Consider the following 23,002-nt stretch of genomic DNA (forward strand, 5'->3'; position numbering starts at 1 on the left):
ATAGTAATTTATGCGGAAGGGTGCAGGAAATACTCACCCTTCCGGAGCACCTGATTTCACGTTTTTTTGTGGAGTTGTTTCTTAATTATAATTTATAACTGTTCATGTAAATGACCTTTGGTTTTGTGAGTCTTTGTTTACTCCTTGGTTTTTGATTGTTATTGTCTTATGTGTTGGATAGATTTTATTCGAAAACTTTTTAAAAATCTTTCTTTTATTTTGCTTTTATACCTCAGTCATGAGTTATTTAAAAAAACATGAAAATAAAAGGAATTACAGACAAAAGGAAAACATAAGTTCTGGAATAAAAGAGGGACGAAAGATACCAGAGGGACAGTCAAACTCATAAATCGAACATAAACTGACAAGGCCATGGCTGAAAATGAAAAAAAAAGACCAACAGACAATCAAGAGTACACGAACGCTAAAGAATAAGCAACACAAACCCCCCTAAAAGTAGGGGTGATCTGGAAGGTAAATAAACGTCATTAGGAGATCTAGAGACCTCAACATCATAATCAATAATTTTTAGTAATTTATTCAAAATGCTTGTGACTGTTTTCTACTGTTTGGTCGGGTTGTTGTCTCTACGACACATTCCCAATTTCGATTTTCAATTTCATTTTAAACAGTTACATAAAAAATGTTTTGTGTTTAAAAAAACAAACTCTTTTCTGTGTATAAACAAACTCTTTTCTGTTTATCATACACAAAACCCTTTTTTTTTAATTTTAGCTGTATAAAATGAAATTGAGAATAAAAATGGCGAATGAGTCATACGTTAGTAAAATAAATTGGTACATGAGATCGTTGAAGTTGTTCCTTATCCGAGGTTAAGCGTCCTCGTGTGCTAGAAAATACTCTAGCAGTTCATATGAAATATATATATATATTTTCTGAATATCATGGTATCGATTTCATATTAAAGAACAACGGAGATGTCTCGTGAATTATCAAATTATCAAAGATGTGTGAGGATGATTTCATTATTGCTTGCTTCATTGATTATATAAGATTAGCCTTATAAGTTAATCTTTATCTTTCTAACTTTAATTAATTAACACTTAACCTTATAAAATTGCATCTTTCATTGTAAAGTATCATGCATTTCCATCCAAACTATTTATCGCTCAGAAATATTTGTTTATATTAATTTCAACGATTTTCACCAATGTTCACAGCATAACATTTGTTTGCGTGATGATTGCAAATACTCGTCTTGGTTTTGCAAATAAACTCATCATAGAGACAGTCATTGTGCACTTCATTTTTACCCAAAAATAATCTTTAAATTGTACTACAAACCATATTTTGTTTGCGCCAAAATCCAATATTTCATGTGCAACAAAGTTCAAATGAAGGCGATGTGAAAAATAATGGGCAACGATACTGCCTTCAATAGACAAAAAAATACTGTATAGTCGGCTTAAAACGATTCCAACATGAAAATTTAAAATTATCGACATGTTTCGTTTACATATGACAATGTCAATCTTCTGACATCAAACCCCAAGTCTATGGTAGTATTCGTTCGTATTACTTAGTCTTTACTTTTCTATGCTGTGTCTTGTGTACTATTATTTGTCTGTTTGTCTGTTTCTTTTTAAGCCATGGTGTTGTCAGTTTAATTTGATCTATGAGTTCAAATGTCCCTCTGGTATCTTTCATCCCTCTTTCCTGACTCCTCAAACATGTGAGTACTGTATAATATAAAATCTAAGTGACTAAGTTTTATATTAGAAATGAGTATGAACTCACTCAAATGGGGATACTCTTTAAAAACATTTTTTTACGATATATCAAGAAATATTTTACTTTTCTGTTTAACATATATAATACCAGTAAAAATGGTTTGACTGTAGTTTTATGTTTTGGGGCAAAGGAAATATTACATTTAGTGAACATTGGAGCAAATATCATGCCCATAACATTCATCAGAGTCACAGATGTGATTACCAAACAATGTTTTTGTTTCCCTAATTGATGACATCGCCCTAATTGCACAAGCGACAACGAAAAATGGGATTTCATTCATCATTGGAATTTGCAACTTTTAAATTTAAGCGTTTTCGCCCTTTAGAATGTACAAGACTAAACATGACAACTCGAAATAACCTTAACTGGCAACCATTCGCCTAATTTTACAATATTTGGCCATTTTCAAATTTTACGTCGAATAATCAATTGCCGGAGTTGTCGCAAGAGAAGATTGGCGAAATAACAAAGATTTCCGTTAAAGTTCTTTGCTAATTAGACGACATATGATAAAACTGTCATCTACTACTTCTTCATCTTTATTAAGAACTAGTTGTCAAGTGCTATCTGAGACAGTCGCTCAAGCCTGATTTGTGAGATAATACTATCATACGGTAGTTTAGCAATTGCATTATTTCAGTAGGTTCTAGTGCAGTTCAATCAGTGTTATTTCCCTGCATGGAACTTGTAGGTGTATGTATATATTTATAAGTTGAACGTCATATGTCTGCTTGACCGGTAACTAGACTCAGTTTGCATACAGGAATCAGAAAGAGTGACAAATTAGTTAAATGAAAATGAAGCATAAATGCATTGAAATAACTGAGTACATCTTTCTGTGACAGTTTAAGGCTTTTTCACATACTCGTTAATCTTATTGATCTTGTTATTTTTAACATTAAAAGTTTCTCTCATTCTACATGTTCTATCATGATATAGTATGATATTTTTTTTCAGATAAAAACAAAAACTTCCAAATTTTCGTAAAATGAACATTGTATGGGCAGTTAATTTTTGATTTTGCTTTAGAGTGTACTGTTGATTTGTCGTACTCATAAATGTATGGACAAAAGACTGATTTGTGATGTTTGAACGTATCTTAAGAAAAATATAAACAAGATTACGGCTTGAATTTTGTAATTTCGGCGTCGACACACATGACTTTGTGTGTATCTTGCCAAATACAACGACGTCTAAGTTGATTTTTAATTTTAAGTAAGACAGACATTGCAAATTTTTCATTCATTTTGGTCTCTTGTGGACGGTTGTATCACTGGCAATCATACCACATCTTCTTTTTATATATATAAACAACGATTACTTTTTGTAAAACAAAAAAAAAAAAAAAAAGGTGTCTTATAGGTTAAAATATGTGTACGTGAGGAACTAAAAAATGAATGAAGTTTAAGACACTATGATAAAATGCTTTAAAGTCCCTTCGTTCTGTAAAAATAGATTAAGAGCCATAAAATATACCAATACAGTGATTGAATTCATGGCATACAATTTATCAATTGCACCCTAAAGAGAATTAAAAGTAAACGGGAAATTGTTTTGTTACATTGTAGAACTATTTTATTGTCGCGCTCATTATCAAACTATAAAACGCTGTCAGGAACAATTCAAGTGCTACAAATAAATATAATGCAGACATCCTGCTGTTAATTACTTTAGCTAGATATCGCATTCAATACAAATAACTAAATTTTATTCCATAAAAAAAAACCGCTGGAAGGACAGGCAGCATGTTATAAAGTATCGACGAATACAATACAAGGAAAAAACTATGTCCATTTTATTTATAAAAATAATAACTTTGCAGGAACAGTAATAGGCATATTTAAAAAGTAAAAAATGAAAAATTCAGACACTATGTATATAAAAAAGAAGATGTGCTATGATTGCCAATAAGACATATCAAGAGACTAAAGGACACTGAAACTAACAGCTATATGTCACAGACCAAACGACAACCACTGCATTGCAGGCTCCTGACGTAGTACATGGACTTACATGCAGAAAGTGGCGGCGTTAAATATGTTAGCGGGATCACAACTCGCTCCCTAATCGGAAACAGTGATGTTATCCGTTTTTTATAATTCTCTAAAGGGTAAACTCGATTCAACAGGAAAACAATGGAAAATTACTGTTAATTCAGGATCTGCAGTTAGACATTACAAAATAAACCAATAATTATTAAATTGATATTAAATGTTTAGTTTGAAATCATCTTTAAAGATTTGAAAGCAGACACCTCATACGCAAATCGAAGATGTACAATTTAGTATAGCTTGTAATTAAAGAACTAACAATGCAAGGATGGGTAACATTTCATGGTACTAGTTTATTGAAATATAAAATGTTTTTATTTGACCTTAATAGGATTTCTTTTTTTTTAATAATAATACTTTATTCCGAAAGCAATACAGCTTATAGGATACATATACACAATTTTACACCAATATAAGAATTTCACAAGAGATATATAATATATATATAAATATAATAGGATTTCTTTAATCAATTAAAAATTGTTTTAAAGTTATTAACCTGAAGCCTAGCAATCATGTTATTTGTTATATGTTGTTGTTGTTTTTGTTGTAAGCTAGATATTTTTTACTCGAGATACACACGTTAACTTAATCTAATCACGTATTAGTTTTTGATTATTTTTTTTTGTTTTACAAATACAATCCAGGCCTGAGGAATAGTTTTACGATACTCTATAGGGAACTTTTGGTGAGGTATGGCCTTATTTCGTCAGATAAGCAGTATAACCAAGCTGCAGGGAACCGTTTCTTCAAAAATCAATTATACTTCTTTATCAATAAAATTAAATTAAAAAAAGTTTTACTACTCAATTAACATTCCGGATGGGCTAATGTTTATTTTATTCAATTAATTAAAGAATCAAGTTTAAGGCAAAGCATAACAAACAAACAATTTATGTGGAATTAATGGCCACAGTAACGGATCATGACCCCTTAATCTTGCCACTTGAGTGTGTCTATACGCACTCATTAAATACCCCCCCCCCTTTATTTCCTCTTAATCCCTTAAAAACCATAAGAAATGCTATTCCAAATTAGACCTCCGGGAAACGGCGAATTTTTGGAGATGACAGGAAAGTTTCAATACCCCCCTGTATGTTGTTCAAGTATATATTATAACCAATATCGGATAAGTGAGTTCCGTCATATCTATACAAGTTGAGCTCGGATATTGGGATGCTGAATAACACAGTGCCCATCATTCAAGACATAATTGTGAATGGCCGAGTTTACTCGTTTGCGAGATCTTTCAATAGCTTTTCCATCTGTAGCACCGTGCCAATACCTTCTCATTAGCATTTCGCTCCATACGATGCGAGTGTTAGGTAGAAGTAAATGTAGACGCAAAATATCCCTTTCAATATTTTGGATAAGTTCCAAGGTTTTAACTTTTACCAGATCATTGGAACCAAGCTGAATGACTATCATGGCGGGAGGAGAAAATTTTTCAACTGCGTGTAATACTTTGGCATTAAAATCATTCCACAACATACCCCTTTTTCCAAACCAGCGTATGTACACCCCTCTGCTTTGAAGACCAATGTTTGAGCCCCCGTGTCTCGTTTTTGCATTTGTCTGTGCCCAATATACAATTGAAGATCCGACGAACCAAATAGCTTTTGAACCTAAAAGGAGGTATATAATATGTATTATAATATTAAAACACTTCGTGAGCTGTAATGAAATTTAAAGACTCAGATACGAATATAGCGTAAATATGCAACGGAAGACCATCGGCCGCACTGCTTTATAATGTCGTCTTTAACACAATTTTTTGCCATATCAGTTGCTCGTCCTATCCGAAAAGAATGAGAACGAATGTGAAACGGTAGTTCATAGAAACCCAAACATTTTTGAAGCAGAGAACAAAATTGGTATTTAGTTAAGGCCAAACCATTAAAATGTGTATATAATTTATTTGACCCATTAACACCGGAGAAGCGAACCTGCAAGTAAGATTGTAATAGCCTAATAGGACAGATATTCGAATCGGCATGGCTCTGAATGATCAGAGTTATGGAATTGTGCTTTTGATCGGTTTTTGAGCTGCATAATTTTACATGTAATTCGGTTTGGCCATTACTCTTATCAAAAGTGATATCTTCACATTTTAAAGCATGTCCGCTTTCGTCAGTACGACTGTTTATAGCCAACTCACTTACTCGAAGCATGGCAAAATACGCAAGAGAAAAAGCGGAAGAAAACAATAAAGTTTCATATTGAGAATTGCAAACGCTGCGTAAACTGTGAATTAAACGTTTTAACAAGTCGAACGATATCGGTGTTCGAACATCTAGTTTTTGCGGATTTTTCCTACGCAATCCTTCAATCATTTTGCTGATGATGAATGATTTCGTGTTGTCTGTTATATTGTTAATCTTGTGTGTGTGGGCCAATCCGGAGATGTAAGTAAAACAGTAGACGCAGAGAAACCTTTGTACGACAGGTATGCTATGAATTGAGCTATTTCGTCGATAGGTACCGGCCAGATATCACGATATCAGTTATAAATAAAGCGAAACTTTTTAAAACATTCTACAGCTGTTTTATAAGTTTTCCAGGAGTTCGAAGCCATTGAACATTTAAGTAATAGGTCTGCCTCGTCTTTTAAACTTTCCATAGATGGGCCGGAATCGTGTGTGGGTTTGCATCTGCTGTGGGGCATAGTTTCCGGAACTTCTGAAAATCACAACGAGAGAGGGAGTCAGCAAGAGAATTCAAATGACCTGGGATATGTTCAGCTTTAATCAATATGTTGCATTCCAGGCAGGCCAATACAAGTTTTCTGATTAGGGACATAACGCTTGTCGACTTTGAAGACTTTTTATTGATTATAGAGACTACACTCTGGTTATCTATGTGAAATAAAATTTTCTTGTTTTTTAACATGTCTCCCCAAATGTTCAAAGCAACTACTACTGGGAACAATTCTAGAAAGGTGATATCGGTTAAAATTCCAGAAATTATCCAATCGTGGGGCCAACTCGCCTGGGCCCATTTCCCTTCAAAATAAATACCAAAACCTTTTCCGACCCCACCTGCACTGTCAGTGAACAATTCGAGATCTGAGTTAGATGACCAGAATTTATCCAGAATTACGGTAGTACCGTTATAATTGGATAGAAATAGTAACCAAATATTAAGGTCTTCTTTCATAGCCTTAGTTATTCTAGTTCTGTGATGGGGCCTACGCAAATTGCAAGTGGCGTCAATCAAACGACGACAGAACGCTCGACCCGGAACAATTACCTGACATGCAAAATTTAGTATACCAATCAAAGATTGCAAATCCCGAAGGGTGATTTTGGATCTACCTAAACAACAAGAAATTCTGGCTTTTAACTCAATAAGTTTGTCTTCGGGTAGACGCATTACCATGTTGATGGTGTCAAATTCTATACCAAGGAATATCAACACTTCCGTTGGCTCGACCGTTTTTTCCTCTGCTAACGGAACCCCCCAGATTTTACAAGAATCTTGAAAACACTTTAGAGTGTCGTGGCATTGTGAAGTTTGTGCCTCGCCTCCAAACAGAAAATCGTCCAAATAATGTAATATATCGTCGTTTTTTGACTGTTGCTGTACAACCCAATGCAAGGCGGTGGAAAAAGATTCAAATAGCGCCGAGCTAATACTGGCCCCCATTGGGAGGCATTTATCAAAGAAATACTGATTCTCAAATTTGAACCCCATCAGATCAAAATCACCCGGAGAGAGTCTTAGCAAACGAAAAGCCGATTTTACGTCGCACTTGGCCAAGAATGTGTTCTTTTTCAATCTGTGAATCATATTGACAGCGTCGTCTATACTTGAGTATTTTACAGAACAGTACTGCTTGTCAATAAAGTCATTAACGGAGTGATTTATAGGAAAGGACAAATTGTGAATTAACCTGAATTCTGAACTAGATTTTTTAGGGATAACCGAGATCGGAGAAACCCGAAAGGTGGGGAATGGAGGATCTGAAAAAGGACCAGCTACCCTACCCAGGTTAATTTCTTTAAAAATTTTGTCCCTAGCTATGGTGGCTTTCTCCCCAATCAGCTCTTTAGAATCAATATCCATAGGAAGTCTCGGACCGGAATATTTTAATTTAAACCCAGTTTCGAGACCTTGGATCAGGTCTCGCGCAACCTCTTGATACGGGTAGTTTTTGAGAGCTTTCTTTACTTCATCGACGTTTATTGGCGAATTACCTAGAGAATACAAATGTGTGTAACCTGCAAATTAAAACAAAAACAAACACAAATTAATTAACATGATAAACTATAGTAAATACAGTACAAGGAGAGATAACTCGCCCATTTCTAAAAAACAAGTTCAGTTGTACTGAAAGAAATCTACATATAATTTCTTGGAAAAATAATATTTACAAAACAAGGTAAACAAAGCGGAATTAATTCCTGCAATCTAAATAGGGATGACTACCATTACATTTCGAGCATTTGTGCGTAAATTTGCAATTCTTGCCAAATCTACAAGTACCCTTGTTATTGAAATATCTGCATGTAAACACGCGGCGTTGTCCTACATTTTGACTCGACACCCCACTTGTTGATGAATTCCCACTATGTAATTGAAGGTTGTTGCTATTTGAAAGTCCTGTATTAAAAGAAGGACTAACGTTCGGAGTAGATACACATAGCAACCACAATTCCATATCGACAACTCCCCATGAAGAAAAGGGGGAAAAACTTTACGTAATCTAAACTGCTCATCGTAATGAACCCAGCCTTCAGTGTAACCTCTCGAGGCTGCCATTCTGACTGTTTGCATGTATTTGAAAAACTCCAGACCTTTGTTGGGCCATTTTTCGAGCAATACACTTCCATAAATCATGAAAGCGGAAGTCCAGACATGAATACTTGTTATGGGACTTTTCTTTTGGTTAACTAATGATAAACCCCCCCCCTTTTAATACCAGATCACCCTCTAAATTTTGCTCGTTTACAAGGTCCCGAGTGGATCTAAGAAGAATGTTCAGGTCAATGAACTCACCGTTCCATATTTTTTCCTTAATTTTGACCGGAATGTGAGATGAAATGGGATCAAAAACACTTGAAATGTATGAAGGGGATTGGTCCACTTGTACATGTTGTAAACTAGTATCTAAAGACCCAGAACCCGACCCGTGAGTTACAAAATGATTTGAGACAGATAACATACCAAGGTTGTTGTTTGCTGGACTCATCCCGCTGGGGCCAGGTAGTGGATTGGGAGGTATCCAAGCTCCCCTTGGTCTGTCCAGTGCGTCTCCCGCGTTACCATTTGGACTTTCTGTATCCATTTCATCTTGAATCCTGAAAGGAACGAATGGGGGTTCCTGATGTGCGTCTGGTACAATGCTGATAACTGGACCACTAGCAATTGCCAAATTAGAAGAATCGGTCGCTGTACTAGAAACTTGTACGGTTCTTGTCGTGTTCTGTGATTTTGAAAGTGCTCCTCGTGTGGACGGCACTTTGCCTTTTCTATATTTCTTTGCTGGACCTGCAGGCTGCTGTGAAACCTTTTTGGGAACATTACGAGGCCTCTTTGGTGGTTTCATAACTGATTTGAAATCTATAAGTTGCGGATGTCGAAGATTTCTTGACGATTGTCTTTTGAAACTTTCACTTTCCTAGAGCGGCTAGATCAATTGTGTGGCTGAGTCACGTGATGTTTATAAGCCGCAAGCAAAATGCGGATCGGAATGATACAAATGTCATTTACGGAAAATACATATATTAATCAAATCTCTTTCATTAAATTGGTTTATCTTAAAAGTGATAAACCTTATTAAGGCGGACTCATTCATGTCGACGCTTCTTTCTTCAAACGGTTAAAAGCATTCAATGACTTCTAAATCATTTAAAGTATTTTTATTTCTAGAACTTTTTTTGACAATCTGGGGACACATTTTTTTTAATCTTTTAACTGAAAGCAGTTTTGTCAAATGCCAATGAAAATCATGATAAAGAAGGCCTCAATTCGACGAATATTAATCAAAGTTGTTTCAGTTTCATGTTGAGAAATATGGTTACAGTGGTTATTCGAATGCATCACATGCAAATAATAGAAAAACTTTAATAAATAAAACAAAATAAGAAAGTGTCCCTATTACTAAGAATGAACAAGTATTTGTTGTGAAAGTAAATATCTAATTCATTGTATGTTTTCTTTCTTACTGTCATTGTTAACTGTAGCGCGTTCTGCAGTAGTGCAGGGATTAACTTGAACATCTCGTTCTCTTTTGATATATTTGTCATACAAATAAAACATGATTGTGTGTGCAACTTAAACCAATAAACGTGTAAATAAACACAAGAAGTCTGTAATTCAAAATGTATTTGCAATTATCGTTAATCATCGCTTCAATCTATATTTTAAAAAATTGTCCAGAGTAGTTTTCGAAAAGTTAAAACGTCAATACAGTTTGCTAATACATTTAGAAGTAATGTCATTGAAAATAAAAGCTACAAATGGAAAGGTTGCAATTGTCCCTTTGTCTTTGAATAATTTCCTGCATGATACTGCCTACTGTAACCCATGGAGACACATTACAAAAGTTGCTTCAATAAGACAATTCTATGAGATATGTTATTACAAAGTAAACCCATGAAGATAATGCCATTACGTAAGTCATCATTTATAGTACTAAAACATATTGTCGTGTTAAATATATATGGAAAAGAAATAACATATTGAAGATATAAAAATACTGTATTTTACAAACAAATCGACGAAAAAGAAAGAAAAGGAACTTAAGTTATGATGTTTAAAAGATAATTATGCATGACATACAAAAAGTATATTCGAATCATTTTTAGCTAGAATCCAATAATCTATTCATTTTTTGTATTTTAAACTGCACACAATCTTACTATGAGTTTAACTGTCCCTCTGGTATCTTTCTCCCCTCTTTTTAATACAAACAAATGACTTATAGAAAAATAATTCATGAAGCAGTGTACTGTTTGAAATACTAAGGCTTTTTTTTTTTTTACCTCAGGCATACATTATCATAGCTGTATTTGGCAAAACGTTTAGGGATTTTGGTCCTCAATGCTCTTCAACCTCGTACTTTATTTGATCTTTTTAACTTTTTTGGGATTCGAGCGTCACTGATGAGTCTTTTGTAGACGAAACGCGCGTGTGGCGAATATACAAAATTTAGTCCTAGTATCTATGATGAGTTTATTTGTTTGTGTCCTAAAACAAACGATTGCAACGCCAATCCGTCTTCACAATATGCAGTCAATTTGGTTTGCGGATGTTCACTCGCAGAGAAAAATTAAACAATTTCTTAAATAGGATCTTTTTAAAACATTATTGATAAGAACGAAGAATTTTAATCTTTAAAATCTTTCAAAACATTATCTTTCTTTCTTTAATAACAATTATATTTTTGAATACACTCACCTGAAAAAAATTCGAACATAACAAAGACGCGCTTACATTGTAATTTTCATCTCAAAGTCACTGAGAGTCCTTCGAAATTAAGAAACTGTCTCTTTCATGCAAGTTTAGAAACGCCCTATATATAGTAGCAACATATAAGCTTTGTTACAGTTGTAGTTACCAGACTCAATTATAATATGTTTCTATGCACATGTAATGACATACCAGTCTTTTTCTTCGGTTTTACTTTTTGTAGCAGGAATCGGCGGATTTCTATTGTTCATATTAGACCTGTAGCTGACCCCGTTTTCTTATTTTAAGACTTACAAGAAATCGCTTAACCAGAATAAAGTACAACGGCTTGGAAATGTTTGTTAATCTTTACGTTGATCACAGAGTAAACACTGGTCAGGTAGGAGTTGTCTTGCTTTAATCTATATGAATTTTACAAATGCAAATCGTCTATTAGAAAATGACAATTGCCAAAACGTCTTTGTCAGGGATTTATCATGTTATCCTATAGCAAAGTAAATTCCTAACGAGTTCATGTAACGACATTGTCAATGTCTTAAGTTCACATATATTTTTACATCTAGATCATAAGACATGAATACGTGTATTTTTAACTTACATGTCAAATGGCGGTAAAAAGCCTATATACAATAATACTTTCATGTATCGTTAGTAGGTAATACTGTCTCACATATAGTAATTATCAGTCATAAAAATAACGAGATTTTGTTAAAAAAAATTAACAAGATTAATTATGAAAATACCAACAAAAAAGATATACTAATTATATCGTTGTTAATGGGTGTTCCTTCAACTAATAGCTATATAACCTATTATTCTGAAGCAAATATTATTAGAAAATGAATTCACACGGAACAATTAAGCTGTAATTAGGTTATTTTGTATTATATTTTATTTGTATATTTACAACAAAAATGTTTCATGTCGATAGGGTGTTCTTCTATGATAAACGATCTACCATACTGTTATCTTGTCTATTATCTCAGTTATTTTTTTTAATTTTGCTGCGTTTTTTATGTTACGCGTCTCCAGATTGGCTGACAGTGTTATGTCTATTTGCTTTTTTTTCAATTTTGCTGAGTTGCTTTTTTATTTTTTATTTATTTCGGTCCTTAATTATTGTAGGTAATATTGTTATTGAATTTTCTATGTAATCTTTTATAGATGAACCTGTCAACAAAAAGGTTAAGTCCCATAATACAAGAACTCGTAGGTTCATAAATATATCGTTTGCATTCTACATTTTTAGTTTTAAAAGTATAATAAATAAGTTTTTAGAATGAAATAAAACACATCCCATTTATAAATTTGTTTAAATTGAACAACACTATAATATGATATCTAAATACAAAAGTCTACAAAGATCGATGGAAGAAGATTGAAATTTGTTGAGGAAGAAGATTAATTTCACAGAATATCTTTCCTCCTTATTTTCGGGCAACCAGGTACTCTATTATAACTTCTTGGAACCCATCGACGCGGATAAATATTTCTGAAAACTACTATGTATGTTTCAAAACAAAGATCGTGATTCTGATGATAAATCAAATCGTATCCAACACAAAATATATTTGATTAATAACTTTTAATGAAATGAAACATACCTTTCAAATAATTTTCATAATGTGAAAAGGAGGAAGTTCATTGCGAAAAAACAATTAATTTGTTATCTTAATCTTGTATTAAATTTTAAATTACAGAGGACAAGACTAAATACTTAATGCATTCATTTTAAAGCAAATGAACGTTTGTCGTTTTCTTTGTTCATGCTTATTTGAATTCACTTAAAATTTTAAAATTCCATAATTAAATGTACTTTTGCATTTAAAAAAACATCGACCGATTGGTATAAAGATGATGTTCTCTCACTAAATAGTTCAACATTATGTTTCTGTTGAAAGCATCTGTTCCATGAACTAGAGATAAAAGATAGTACAGATACAGTTAAGTCGGCCTAATATCTTGACTTACATCTAGAAATTGACAATGAAGGTCGGTTGAAAACAAAACTTTGCGACAAAAGAGATGATTTTAGCTTCCCAATTGTGAACATTTCAATTGAAAAGATATTCCCGTGCTTGTATTCTCCATCATGATTTCCTTGATAGAAGGTGGCTGGTCACAAGAGTTTCAAATGGCGAAGTTGAAATCATCCCACCAGACGTCATCACTCGTTGGTTACTCGTTATGGAATAACCGTTTCACAGAGGATATCGAATATGTTCCTTACGTCGTACGTACTATCCCCTTCCCTATTCATGAATGTGACCCACCGAATTAGAATATTTACCGTATATATTACCTTAGCTGTATTTGGCAAAGCTTTTATAAATTTTGGTCCAAAATGCTCTTCAACTTCGTACTTTATTTGGACTTTTTAACTTTTTGGGATTCGAGCGTCACTGATGAGTCTTTTGGCGTATAAACAAAATTTAGTCCTGGTGTCAATGGTGATTTTATTTATTTGTAATAACATAAGAAACCCGACGGGTGCTACATGTGGAGAAGGATCTTCTTCCCTTCTGGAGCACCTGAGATCACCTCAAGTTTATGGTGGGGTTCGTGTTACTAAAGTCTTTAGTTTTCTATGTTTTGTCATTTATACTATTATTTTTCTGTTTGTCTTTTTCATTTTTAGCAATGCCGTTGTTTGTTATTTTTGATCTATGAATTTGATTGTCCCTCTGGTATCTTTTGACCCTGTTTTGTATACGACTCGAAGTTTGCGTTAGTATAATGCTATGATGTTGTCAGCGTCGTCCGAAGACTGAAATATTACTAGACAGTAACATATCATAAAAGGAAGGCCGGGATTGAGTAACGTGGCAATTGTTCCAAACGTCAAGGATTAGGCAAAGTATTGCGCAGTAGCAAGGAATTTTCAATTGTACAGTATTTCGCAATAGCACTGTTTCGGGCAAAAGCAAGAAATCTCAAATTGAGCAGTATTGTGCAACTGCAATTTATCTTCAATTCGCAGTTTTGCTCAGTAGCACAGCATTGTATAATAGCATATTATTGCTTAAACGTACAATATTGCGCAATATCATAGTATTGCGAAAACGCACAGTATTGCATAAAAGCACAGTATAGCAAGAAATCTTTACTTACGCAATAGCAAGAAATCTTCAATTGTAAATTAATTCAAAATTAAATATTGATTTAAACTAGTGTTAAATCGTACACTTTTGCCTAACCGGTTACTCGGATAATCGTTCGACCGGTTAACCGGTTAACCGGTAGTTTAAGTTGTCGTATGAAAGCCTTATCAATAGTACCCTACATGTACAAATAGTTATAAGATGTGGTATGAGTGTCTATTTGACAACCTTTCATCCAAGTCATAATATTAGTACGATATTAGAATTGAAGTTTGTCCTTTGGCATTATAAGGCTTGTCTGTGAGGATTCATGGCGAAGTTTGACTTTTAATAAACAAATACAATGTATCAACTATAGCATTTGTACCAAATTCAGATTGGAAAATATATAAAAAATAACGTCTTGATCTCGTAGAATTGAATTTGTATGAAACCGATCATTGTTTAATGTTCTCTTGTTGTCTTCGAAAATAATGTGGAGTGTTTCAATTTGAAATGATTAATTATAAAAAAAAAAAAAAGATATTGTATGATTGCCAATGAAACAATTTTCCACAAGAGACCAAAATGACACAGAAATTAATAACTATAGGGTCACCATACGACCTGTTTCTTTACTTTGTTTGCTTGTTTCTTTAAGCGTGTTACCCGTACTATCACGTATACCTTGAGCGCATTCACATTGGTTTGCATTTCACAATTTTTGAGGTAGCATTTCGTTTAAAATAAGACTAAAACTTGCACTACGGAGGTTGCACATTTAGATGTTGGTTTAGATCAAAAACGAAATAATGAACTAATAAGCAAAATTTAATCGCATTTCTGATTTAAAGTTATTGTTAAAAATCATGTCTACCAGTCATGTTTCTTTAAGGGTCTGCCCCGAGCTCTAATTAATTTTATGTATTTAAGATCAACAATAGCAATCAATATACTGGACAATTGATATGTCAAATTAATAACCACACGACAATTTTTGAATGAAACATAACTATTTAATGATTTCGATGCAAATTTATATCAAATCTACCAAAATTGAAAAAAAAGTCCGGTTAACCGGTTAGCGTTTTTGGTATTCGGTATTCGGTCGTTCGACCGGTTAACCGGTTAACCGTTGACAACACTAATTTAAACCAATTTCAATGGGGTGAATTTAAAAGTCCTTAATTTTCGGGATTTCTTACCATGTATTATATTTTGAATATTGGCCCCAATTTATAAATTGGTCTATGTTAAGTTCAAAAAGGTCAAAATTAAACTTTGTTTGATTTTCTAAAAAAAACTGAATTGTTGCGGCTGTTTGATATGCGGAATCTTATTGTGCATGTACATCATATTTTTTGGCCCTGTTTTCAAATTGGTCCATACTAATTGTTATAAGGTTTGAAAAGTCCAAAATTAAACTTTGTTTGCTTCAACTAAAATTAAATTTTGGTGTTTTTATATGCTGATCTGACCTTGTTGTTAGATTTTGAATATCATACCATTCTAGGTAAATTAAATGCCTCATTTCAAAGTTCTTTCACCACATGTATTTTGTGTCAAAAACCTACATTATGTCAAAAGTTTTATCACAATACAAATTTAGGCAGTATCCAACTTGAATATTGTGTCCAAACTTGCCTTTCTTTCTATATCTTTTGTTATGTGGGACCATTGAAGTATTGTATTGACATATATTACTTCCATGGTGGGGTCTTAGTTGTAATGCAATTTTGACACTTTGGTGTTAAATTTAGGTTGAAAACACCTTATGTTCTTGTTCGTCAACTCAAACGAACATAATATATTTATAAATAAAAAACCAAACACTATTTGGGATATCAGCTCGCCTGGACAGTACAGTTAAGCATATTTATTCATTTATTTACAATGCTTGTCTGCACGCCCGTAGCCGCTGCTTCAACATGTTCAACATATCATTTTCCAATTATACACAATCTACAAAAGAAATATCTTTGTTAACAATCTTTTCAAGCACGTATAATCTTAAAAAACATCCACATCAATCATAAGCATGAATACATCAATTTACAATATTGACAAAATAAAAGTGGGTGGGTGGGTGGGGTCAAATGACCAGACTTAACTGTCCGAAATGCAAGCGTCGAATGACAAATAACTACACATATATTTACCGTTACAATTCTTCCCGCTTATATAAGCTCGTGAAATACTCATTACTCTATAGAAAATACCTTCAAACCGGTATATCTAGTCATGTGACAAATGTCACAACAAATACACGTGTTCTTTATAACATTGATAAATACATTTATGTTCTTGTTCGTCAACTCAAACGAACATAAAATATTTATAAATAAAAAACCAAACACTATTTGGGATATCAGCTCGCATGGACAGTACAGTTAATCATCGAATGAAAACAAAGAAAGGGAACAGATAATAGTTATTTTACAGCAATAATTATATCTTATATACCCAATTTTTTTAGATATTGACAATCTATTATCTATACTTTCTTTTATAAAACCATCTTTAGCATTTTCCCTTTTCCATCGCCCATGTTTTTTAAATAGACGATCTTCAACCCCTGCTGCTGCTGCAGCGGTTGCTCCACCTGAACGTAAACTGTGAAGACCGAACTGTTTTTTTTTATCTAAACCGATGGTTTCTAATGCATTCAACAATACTTCTCTAGCTCTAGTGTATGAAAGTGGTGAATTTTTCCTTAACTTATAAGTTCCACTTTTACTACAATAACTTAAAGACCTGAATACAAATTCGTCAGAATTTTCTGCTATTTGAGCTAACTTCATATAATGTACTAACATAGCCACTGGACAAGTATTATTTCCAGTTTTAGAAATAACTACATCACGACCTTCCCTGTAAACATCAGTTTTGCTCTGTTCTAAAAATAGCTTAACATGAGTAGGTAAAAAGGTTACATTAGATCTTTTCAAATTAGCTAATTCAGAAAATCTTAAAAATCCTGCATAACTTAATAAGCACATGCATGCAATGCGTACATCTTTAATATTATTACAATCTTGACCATATAAATGAACAACTTTTGATAAAATGTTAGCTGTAATAGGTTCTTTTTTGTTAATTTTGTGTCCAATTTTTCTGTATGACCCTTCACGAACAGGAATAACCAAGTCGGAATTGCAAGGGTTCGGAAAACCGGCCAGTCTGTGAGCCCAAGAAATAGCATCTACAGCCTCATCTATTTTACTTGTAGAGTTGAATGTTTCTGATATATGAACTAAGTATAATGCAAAATGAGCAGTAGAAGCTGGTAATGAAGAAATGCAATGTAATTTTGACCACTTACACCAAGAGTTGAATCCATAAGTGTACTTCTTTCTAGTGCTGTCCGCCCTCGACGATAGAACATAAACTGGACGCTTCTGTACAAGATGATCAGGCATACTAGGATGAATATCGCTGGACAATGATTGCCATATCCCAACATTGAAAATGTCTGTAAAATGTGTTAACATTATAAAAATTAATAAGCTCAAAACATAATATATATTTTAAAATTAGCATGACCATACTTCACATTAAACCAGAAGTCTTTTCACATACATTTGACCTTGTCAACTATAATTCTTGACCATGTCACCACCAATACATTATTGGTAAATCATTAATAAACGTAACCATGTCAACTATTTTGTATATGACCGTGTCACCGCTACCCAGTAGCATCTAACATAACCGCCAAAACTGGTGTTATGAAGTGTTCTTGAGCAAATATAGAACTTGGGTTCGACCCTCTTACAAAGATACCTTCTGTATCTATAAATTCAATCACATCATTCTGGAACATGTACCTGGTATTCTAGGTTTTTATCAAAAATCTTACTCCAATAGGCTGCCGATTTCCATTTAGGAACAATCAAGGTCCCTTTGGCCTTACAGTAAATCAAGTGCTTAATACACCGAATAAACAGATGGTACCAACCAATTATTCTCATTTGACCAATCTTGTGTAAAAGCATCTACAGCTATTGCACACGGGTTCCAAAACATAGAATTGTATCTAAACACTTTTGCATTCTGAGAATTTGCAAACCGGTCTATTGTGTAAGGACCCCATAAATCATTCATAAATTGAAAAAACTCATTTGATACGCCCCAGTCCTCGTAATCAACCATTCTACTGATATAATCAGCTTGAGAGTTTTGCGATCTAGGAATCAATTGAATGTCAATGGAAATGCATTTTTGAATACAGACCGAAAAAATCGACAAAGCTAAAAATTGTAGTTTTTCATTCATACTACCAGCTTTTACAATTTTAACACATTTCTGATTATCCGTGTACCATTTAAGCGTTTTGCCTTCAAAAACATTTTTGAAAGATATCAAGGCTAGCTCTATAGCCTTCAACTCCCTCCATGTCGAACTTTCTTGAGCTTCAGAAAAATCCCACGTTTCATGAAAAATGTTCTTGTCAAGTTCTACTGAATATGCACCTGCCCCTTTACCACTGGCGTCAGAGTAAATTACAACATGTGACTTTGATTAATGACCCAACAACTTAATGTTTAAACTATGTATGTTTTTTAACCAAAAATGCAGTTCTGATAAGACTTTGTATGGACATAGAAATAACAGCCATTTGTCACATTCTGTTCTACACTCTATTGCCATATAACAAAATTTTGTCATAATTCTAGCTACATTGCCAATGACTGGAGCCATGGAAATAATTTTACCTACAACCTGAGTTAAGGTCCTAGCAGTTATATTAGGAAATCTTCCAATAACTGACACAAGCGATACACGCAAATCATTTACACGTCTGTCTGGGATAACAAGACTAAATTCGCTAGCATTCCAAACAATACCAAGCCATTCTAATGACTGTACAGGGGAAAAAATTACTTTCCTTCATTTATGAGAAAACCGGCATCTTCTAAAGATTTCTTAACACAATCTGAATCTTCTATACACTTAGATTTATCTGTACACATACCAAAACCATCATCAAGGTTCAAAACAACATCTATACCGTTTTCACGCCAATATTTTGTAAATATATATGGGCCCGTACATATACCAAATACTAAAACTGTAAAACAATAAAATCTATAATTCCATCTGAAACCTAAAAAGGTTTGTTGCTGCGGACAAATGTCCAAATGAAAATATCCAGAACTTAAATCAAATTTATACATGTACGAATCTCTCTGAAAATACTGAACTGCTATCTTCCAATCTTCAAATTTTATTTTATCTTTTTGATTGATCTATTTAAAGAAGAAAAGTCAAGAATAAGCCGTTTTTTGCCAGATTTTTGAATCGCTACGCTTAATGGATTGACAAAATGAGGTTGAAATGGTACTTCAACAACACAACCTGTAGAAACTATCTCAGAAACAGTCTGATTGACAAAAGATTCGTTCATCAGTGCCGATTTATTATTCTTAATAAACATTTTTACCGGCGGGTCAATAAATGGAATGACATAACCGTTACGTATTGTGTCAATAACAAAGGAATTTGCTCCAATACTTTCCCAAAATTTTACATGCTTGGCTAACCTTCCTTTAACACCCATTAATGACATGAAATTATGGCTAATTTCTTCAAAATAATGAATTTGAGTTAAGAAATTATCTAATTCATACTGTGACTCATATTCACATTCAAAACAATCTATATCAGTAAATTTATACTTATCATTTACATTTCTGGGTGCATCTGCAGATTTACTTTTGATTGGCAAGTCCAGACGATCCGGCACCAACAGATCCAGATTTGAGGGGGCAATTTTTTCTCCAATGCCCGAACTGCTTACAATAGAAGCACATGTCCCACTGGCACGGCTCACGCCGTGCGGCGCTGTTACGAAAGGGCTGCCTCTGAAACTGTTGATTGTAGATAGGATTAGCATAGGTTTCGGCTGGTGGCAATCTGGGTTTGTTGGAATACGGAGCGGGACGTCCTTTTGTCTTGTCTTTCATCGTGCGCATAGCTCGACTCTCCGCCTGGCGAATTTTCTTCTCATCTTCACTGTCAGGAGCAATATCATTGGACTCGTACTCACGGACGGTTGACCATCCTGCCGGGGAAGAATCAGCAATCCTTATAAGCTTATTACGGCCTTTAACTTTATCCAGCAAATCCAGAACAACACGAATACTATGTGCCTCTGTTGACTGTATTGACTTGTAAAGCTTATTGAGATCGTTCACGATTTCTTCGTTAAACTTAAATTGAATTCGGTTTCCTTCGTGCTTGAACTTGATAGAGACTTCCTCTTTTATCTTCTTGGACATCGCGTCTTGTTCACGTACCAACTTGGATTCAAGGCTATCCATTTTCCCGTCCATGTACAACTTGAATAGAGAGAACGTGTCATGAAAGTCCCTATCAGAAGAAGATCTGTTCGCACCATCACTGCTTTTATCAGGTAACGAGTCGTCTTGTAGAAGTAAACTTTCTTCTGTATATTCGGCCATATTGAAGAATGACCAGACTTAACTGTCCGAAATGCAAGCGTCGAATGACAAATAACTACACATATATTCACCGTTACAATTCTTCCCGCTTATATTAGCTCGTGAAATACTCATTACTCTATAGAAAATACCTTCAAACCGGTATATCTAGTCATGCGACAAATGTCACAACAAATACACGTGTTCTTTATAACATTGATAAATACATTTCTGTAGGCTTGTTTATTACAAATATTGTGCAACTCTATCAAAACAGTAAAACTACAGTATTCAAGAGACGTGTCATTTTGTACTTTGCCAAAGGGAAACGTTGTTCAAAGCAATACTGTTAAATATGTCACTACATTATTGGAAAATTGGGATTTGGTGGCAATTACATACATTTTTTTTGCAATTTAAAAAGCGTCCAGCCTTTTTATTATAGAGATTTTCGTTATAACAGTTATCAAAGGTACCAGGATTATAATTTAGTACGCCAGACGCGCGTTTCGTCTACATAAGAAGCATCAGTGACGCTCCAATCAACATATTTCTAAAGCCAAACAAGTAAAAAGTTGAAAAGCATCGATGATCCGAAATTCCAAAAAGGTTTGCAAATACGGCTTAGGTAATCTGTATCTCTAGTAAGAAATCCATTGTTTTTTTTGAAAAATTCAAAGTTTTGTAAGCATGAAATTTATAAAAATGACCACATTATTGATTTGCATGTCAACACCGGAGTGTTGACTACTAAGCTGGTGATACACTTGGGGAGGAAACGTCAAGCAGCAGTAAATGAATGCAGCTGTTTTAGGTTGAAAATCAAATGTACTTTCCATTAACCTAAAATCCATAGCAATGAATCATTTCAAAGAGAGTTCTTCAAAAGATATTATCGTTAATCTTTGGTTTTTAGAATCTATTTAAAAGCAATTTAATCTATTTATGCTTTAACCAAAATTAATATAAAGTCATACCCAGTCAATAGCTTTGTTTTCATTTAAGTTGCATTATTTCTCATCAGTAAAAATGAACTTTAAGTTTCAAAATAAGCATTTAATTATTTTATTAAGTTGATTCTATTGTGATTTTAATGAAAATAATTTTTACTATAGCCTTCAAATTATCCAGCTTAAATATTGAATATTATTTCATGGCGGTTTAAAATAAGCTTCTCTTGTTGGATAAAAAGGGGCCACATGATATTCATTATTCTTCAGTAAAAAAAATCCATCGGTCATTAACAGAACAAAACGGACCAGAAAACCGGTCGGTAACGGACTTTTGAATGATAATGACCGATGTGGCGTGGTTTTCGTCTGTTTATGACCGCTGGGACGTTGTTTCTCTGTTTATGACCGATGGGGCGTGTTTTATCTGTTTATAGAGATGTCTCTTTAATAAAAGATTGTCCTGTTTTTTCAATGTCATATTTAGTTTGTTGAATCGTTTACCATATTTTTCGTAAATTATAAAATTATAGAGAACTTGATTTGGATTCATATACTGAAAATTGCACTAAAATGAATGGTCAGTAGTCTTACTACGAATGGTCGTCACTCTTTGCCATAGGAATCGTATTTATATAACTACTCGAGTTTGCTTTGAACAATTTGGATTTATGAGAATTTCCGAAAACATGGTTCCTTAATGAAATAAACATAATTGTTGTTGAAGAACTTGTCATTATCGTGATACATGGACTGCCTGTAGGACAGTGGTATTGACTGTGACAGCGAAAATAACTTCGCAGACGGCTCAGTAATTATCACTATCTTAGTCAATACCACTGTTATGTGGACAGTCAATATATAGAGATTAATACATGGCCTTTTCCATATCAGCCTGGGTATCATCCCGAGACCCCCATATCAGCCCGAGACGGAGTCGAGGCGCTGATATGGGTCGAGGGATGATACCCAGGCTGATATGAAAAAGGCCATGTATTAATCGCTTTATCATATACTTCCGACAATAGTTTTATGTAAGGAAAAAAAAACAAATGCAACAACTAAAACAGTCAAAAACTGTATTAAGAAGTTAAGTTATAAATTCAATATACTATACTATTAATGCTAAGTATATGATAAATCACGATAATGACCAGTTTTCAAGAACTATTATGTAAGCACATAATTTTATATATATTTATCAATTTCTCTAACCCTTTTTTCATCAGTTGATTTCGATTATAAAATGTAAAACTTTTTAATCAGGTTGATGATATTTGTGTGTGTTTATTGTCAAACAATCTTTAAAA

At 33.7% G+C, this 23,002-nt stretch overlaps 2 protein-coding genes across 2 annotated transcripts; both read right to left on the reverse strand.

Annotated features, from left to right (window-relative positions):
* Positions 1-16,689: 16,689 nt before the first annotated feature.
* LOC134717333 (integrase/recombinase xerD homolog) lies at positions 16,690-17,718 on the reverse strand. Its single transcript, XM_063579980.1, has one exon. It carries the CDS (start codon positions 17,716-17,718, stop codon positions 16,690-16,692), a length of 1,029 nt encoding a protein of 342 aa, XP_063436050.1.
* Positions 17,572-20,786, reverse strand: LOC134707850 (uncharacterized). Its single transcript, XM_063567947.1, has 2 exons — positions 19,989-20,786; positions 17,572-17,771 (listed from the first exon to the last, which is right to left on the reverse strand). Exon 1 carries the CDS (start codon positions 20,761-20,763, stop codon positions 20,011-20,013), a length of 753 nt encoding a protein of 250 aa, XP_063424017.1. The 5' UTR covers positions 20,764-20,786; the 3' UTR covers positions 17,572-17,771; positions 19,989-20,010.
* Positions 20,787-23,002: the final 2,216 nt, after the last annotated feature.

The sequence above is a fragment of the Mytilus trossulus genome, chromosome 1 (genome assembly GCF_036588685.1).
Source record: "Mytilus trossulus isolate FHL-02 chromosome 1, PNRI_Mtr1.1.1.hap1, whole genome shotgun sequence".
Taxonomy (NCBI): Eukaryota; Metazoa; Mollusca; class Bivalvia; order Mytilida; family Mytilidae; genus Mytilus; species Mytilus trossulus.

Coding starts and splice junctions, on each gene's coding strand:
- LOC134707850 (XM_063567947.1), bottom strand. CDS start 20,763: ATGGCCGAATATACAGAAGAAAGTTTACTTCTACAAGACGACTCGTTA.
- LOC134717333 (XM_063579980.1), bottom strand. CDS start 17,718: ATGCCTGATCATCTTGTACAGAAGCGTCCAGTTTATGTTCTATCGTCG.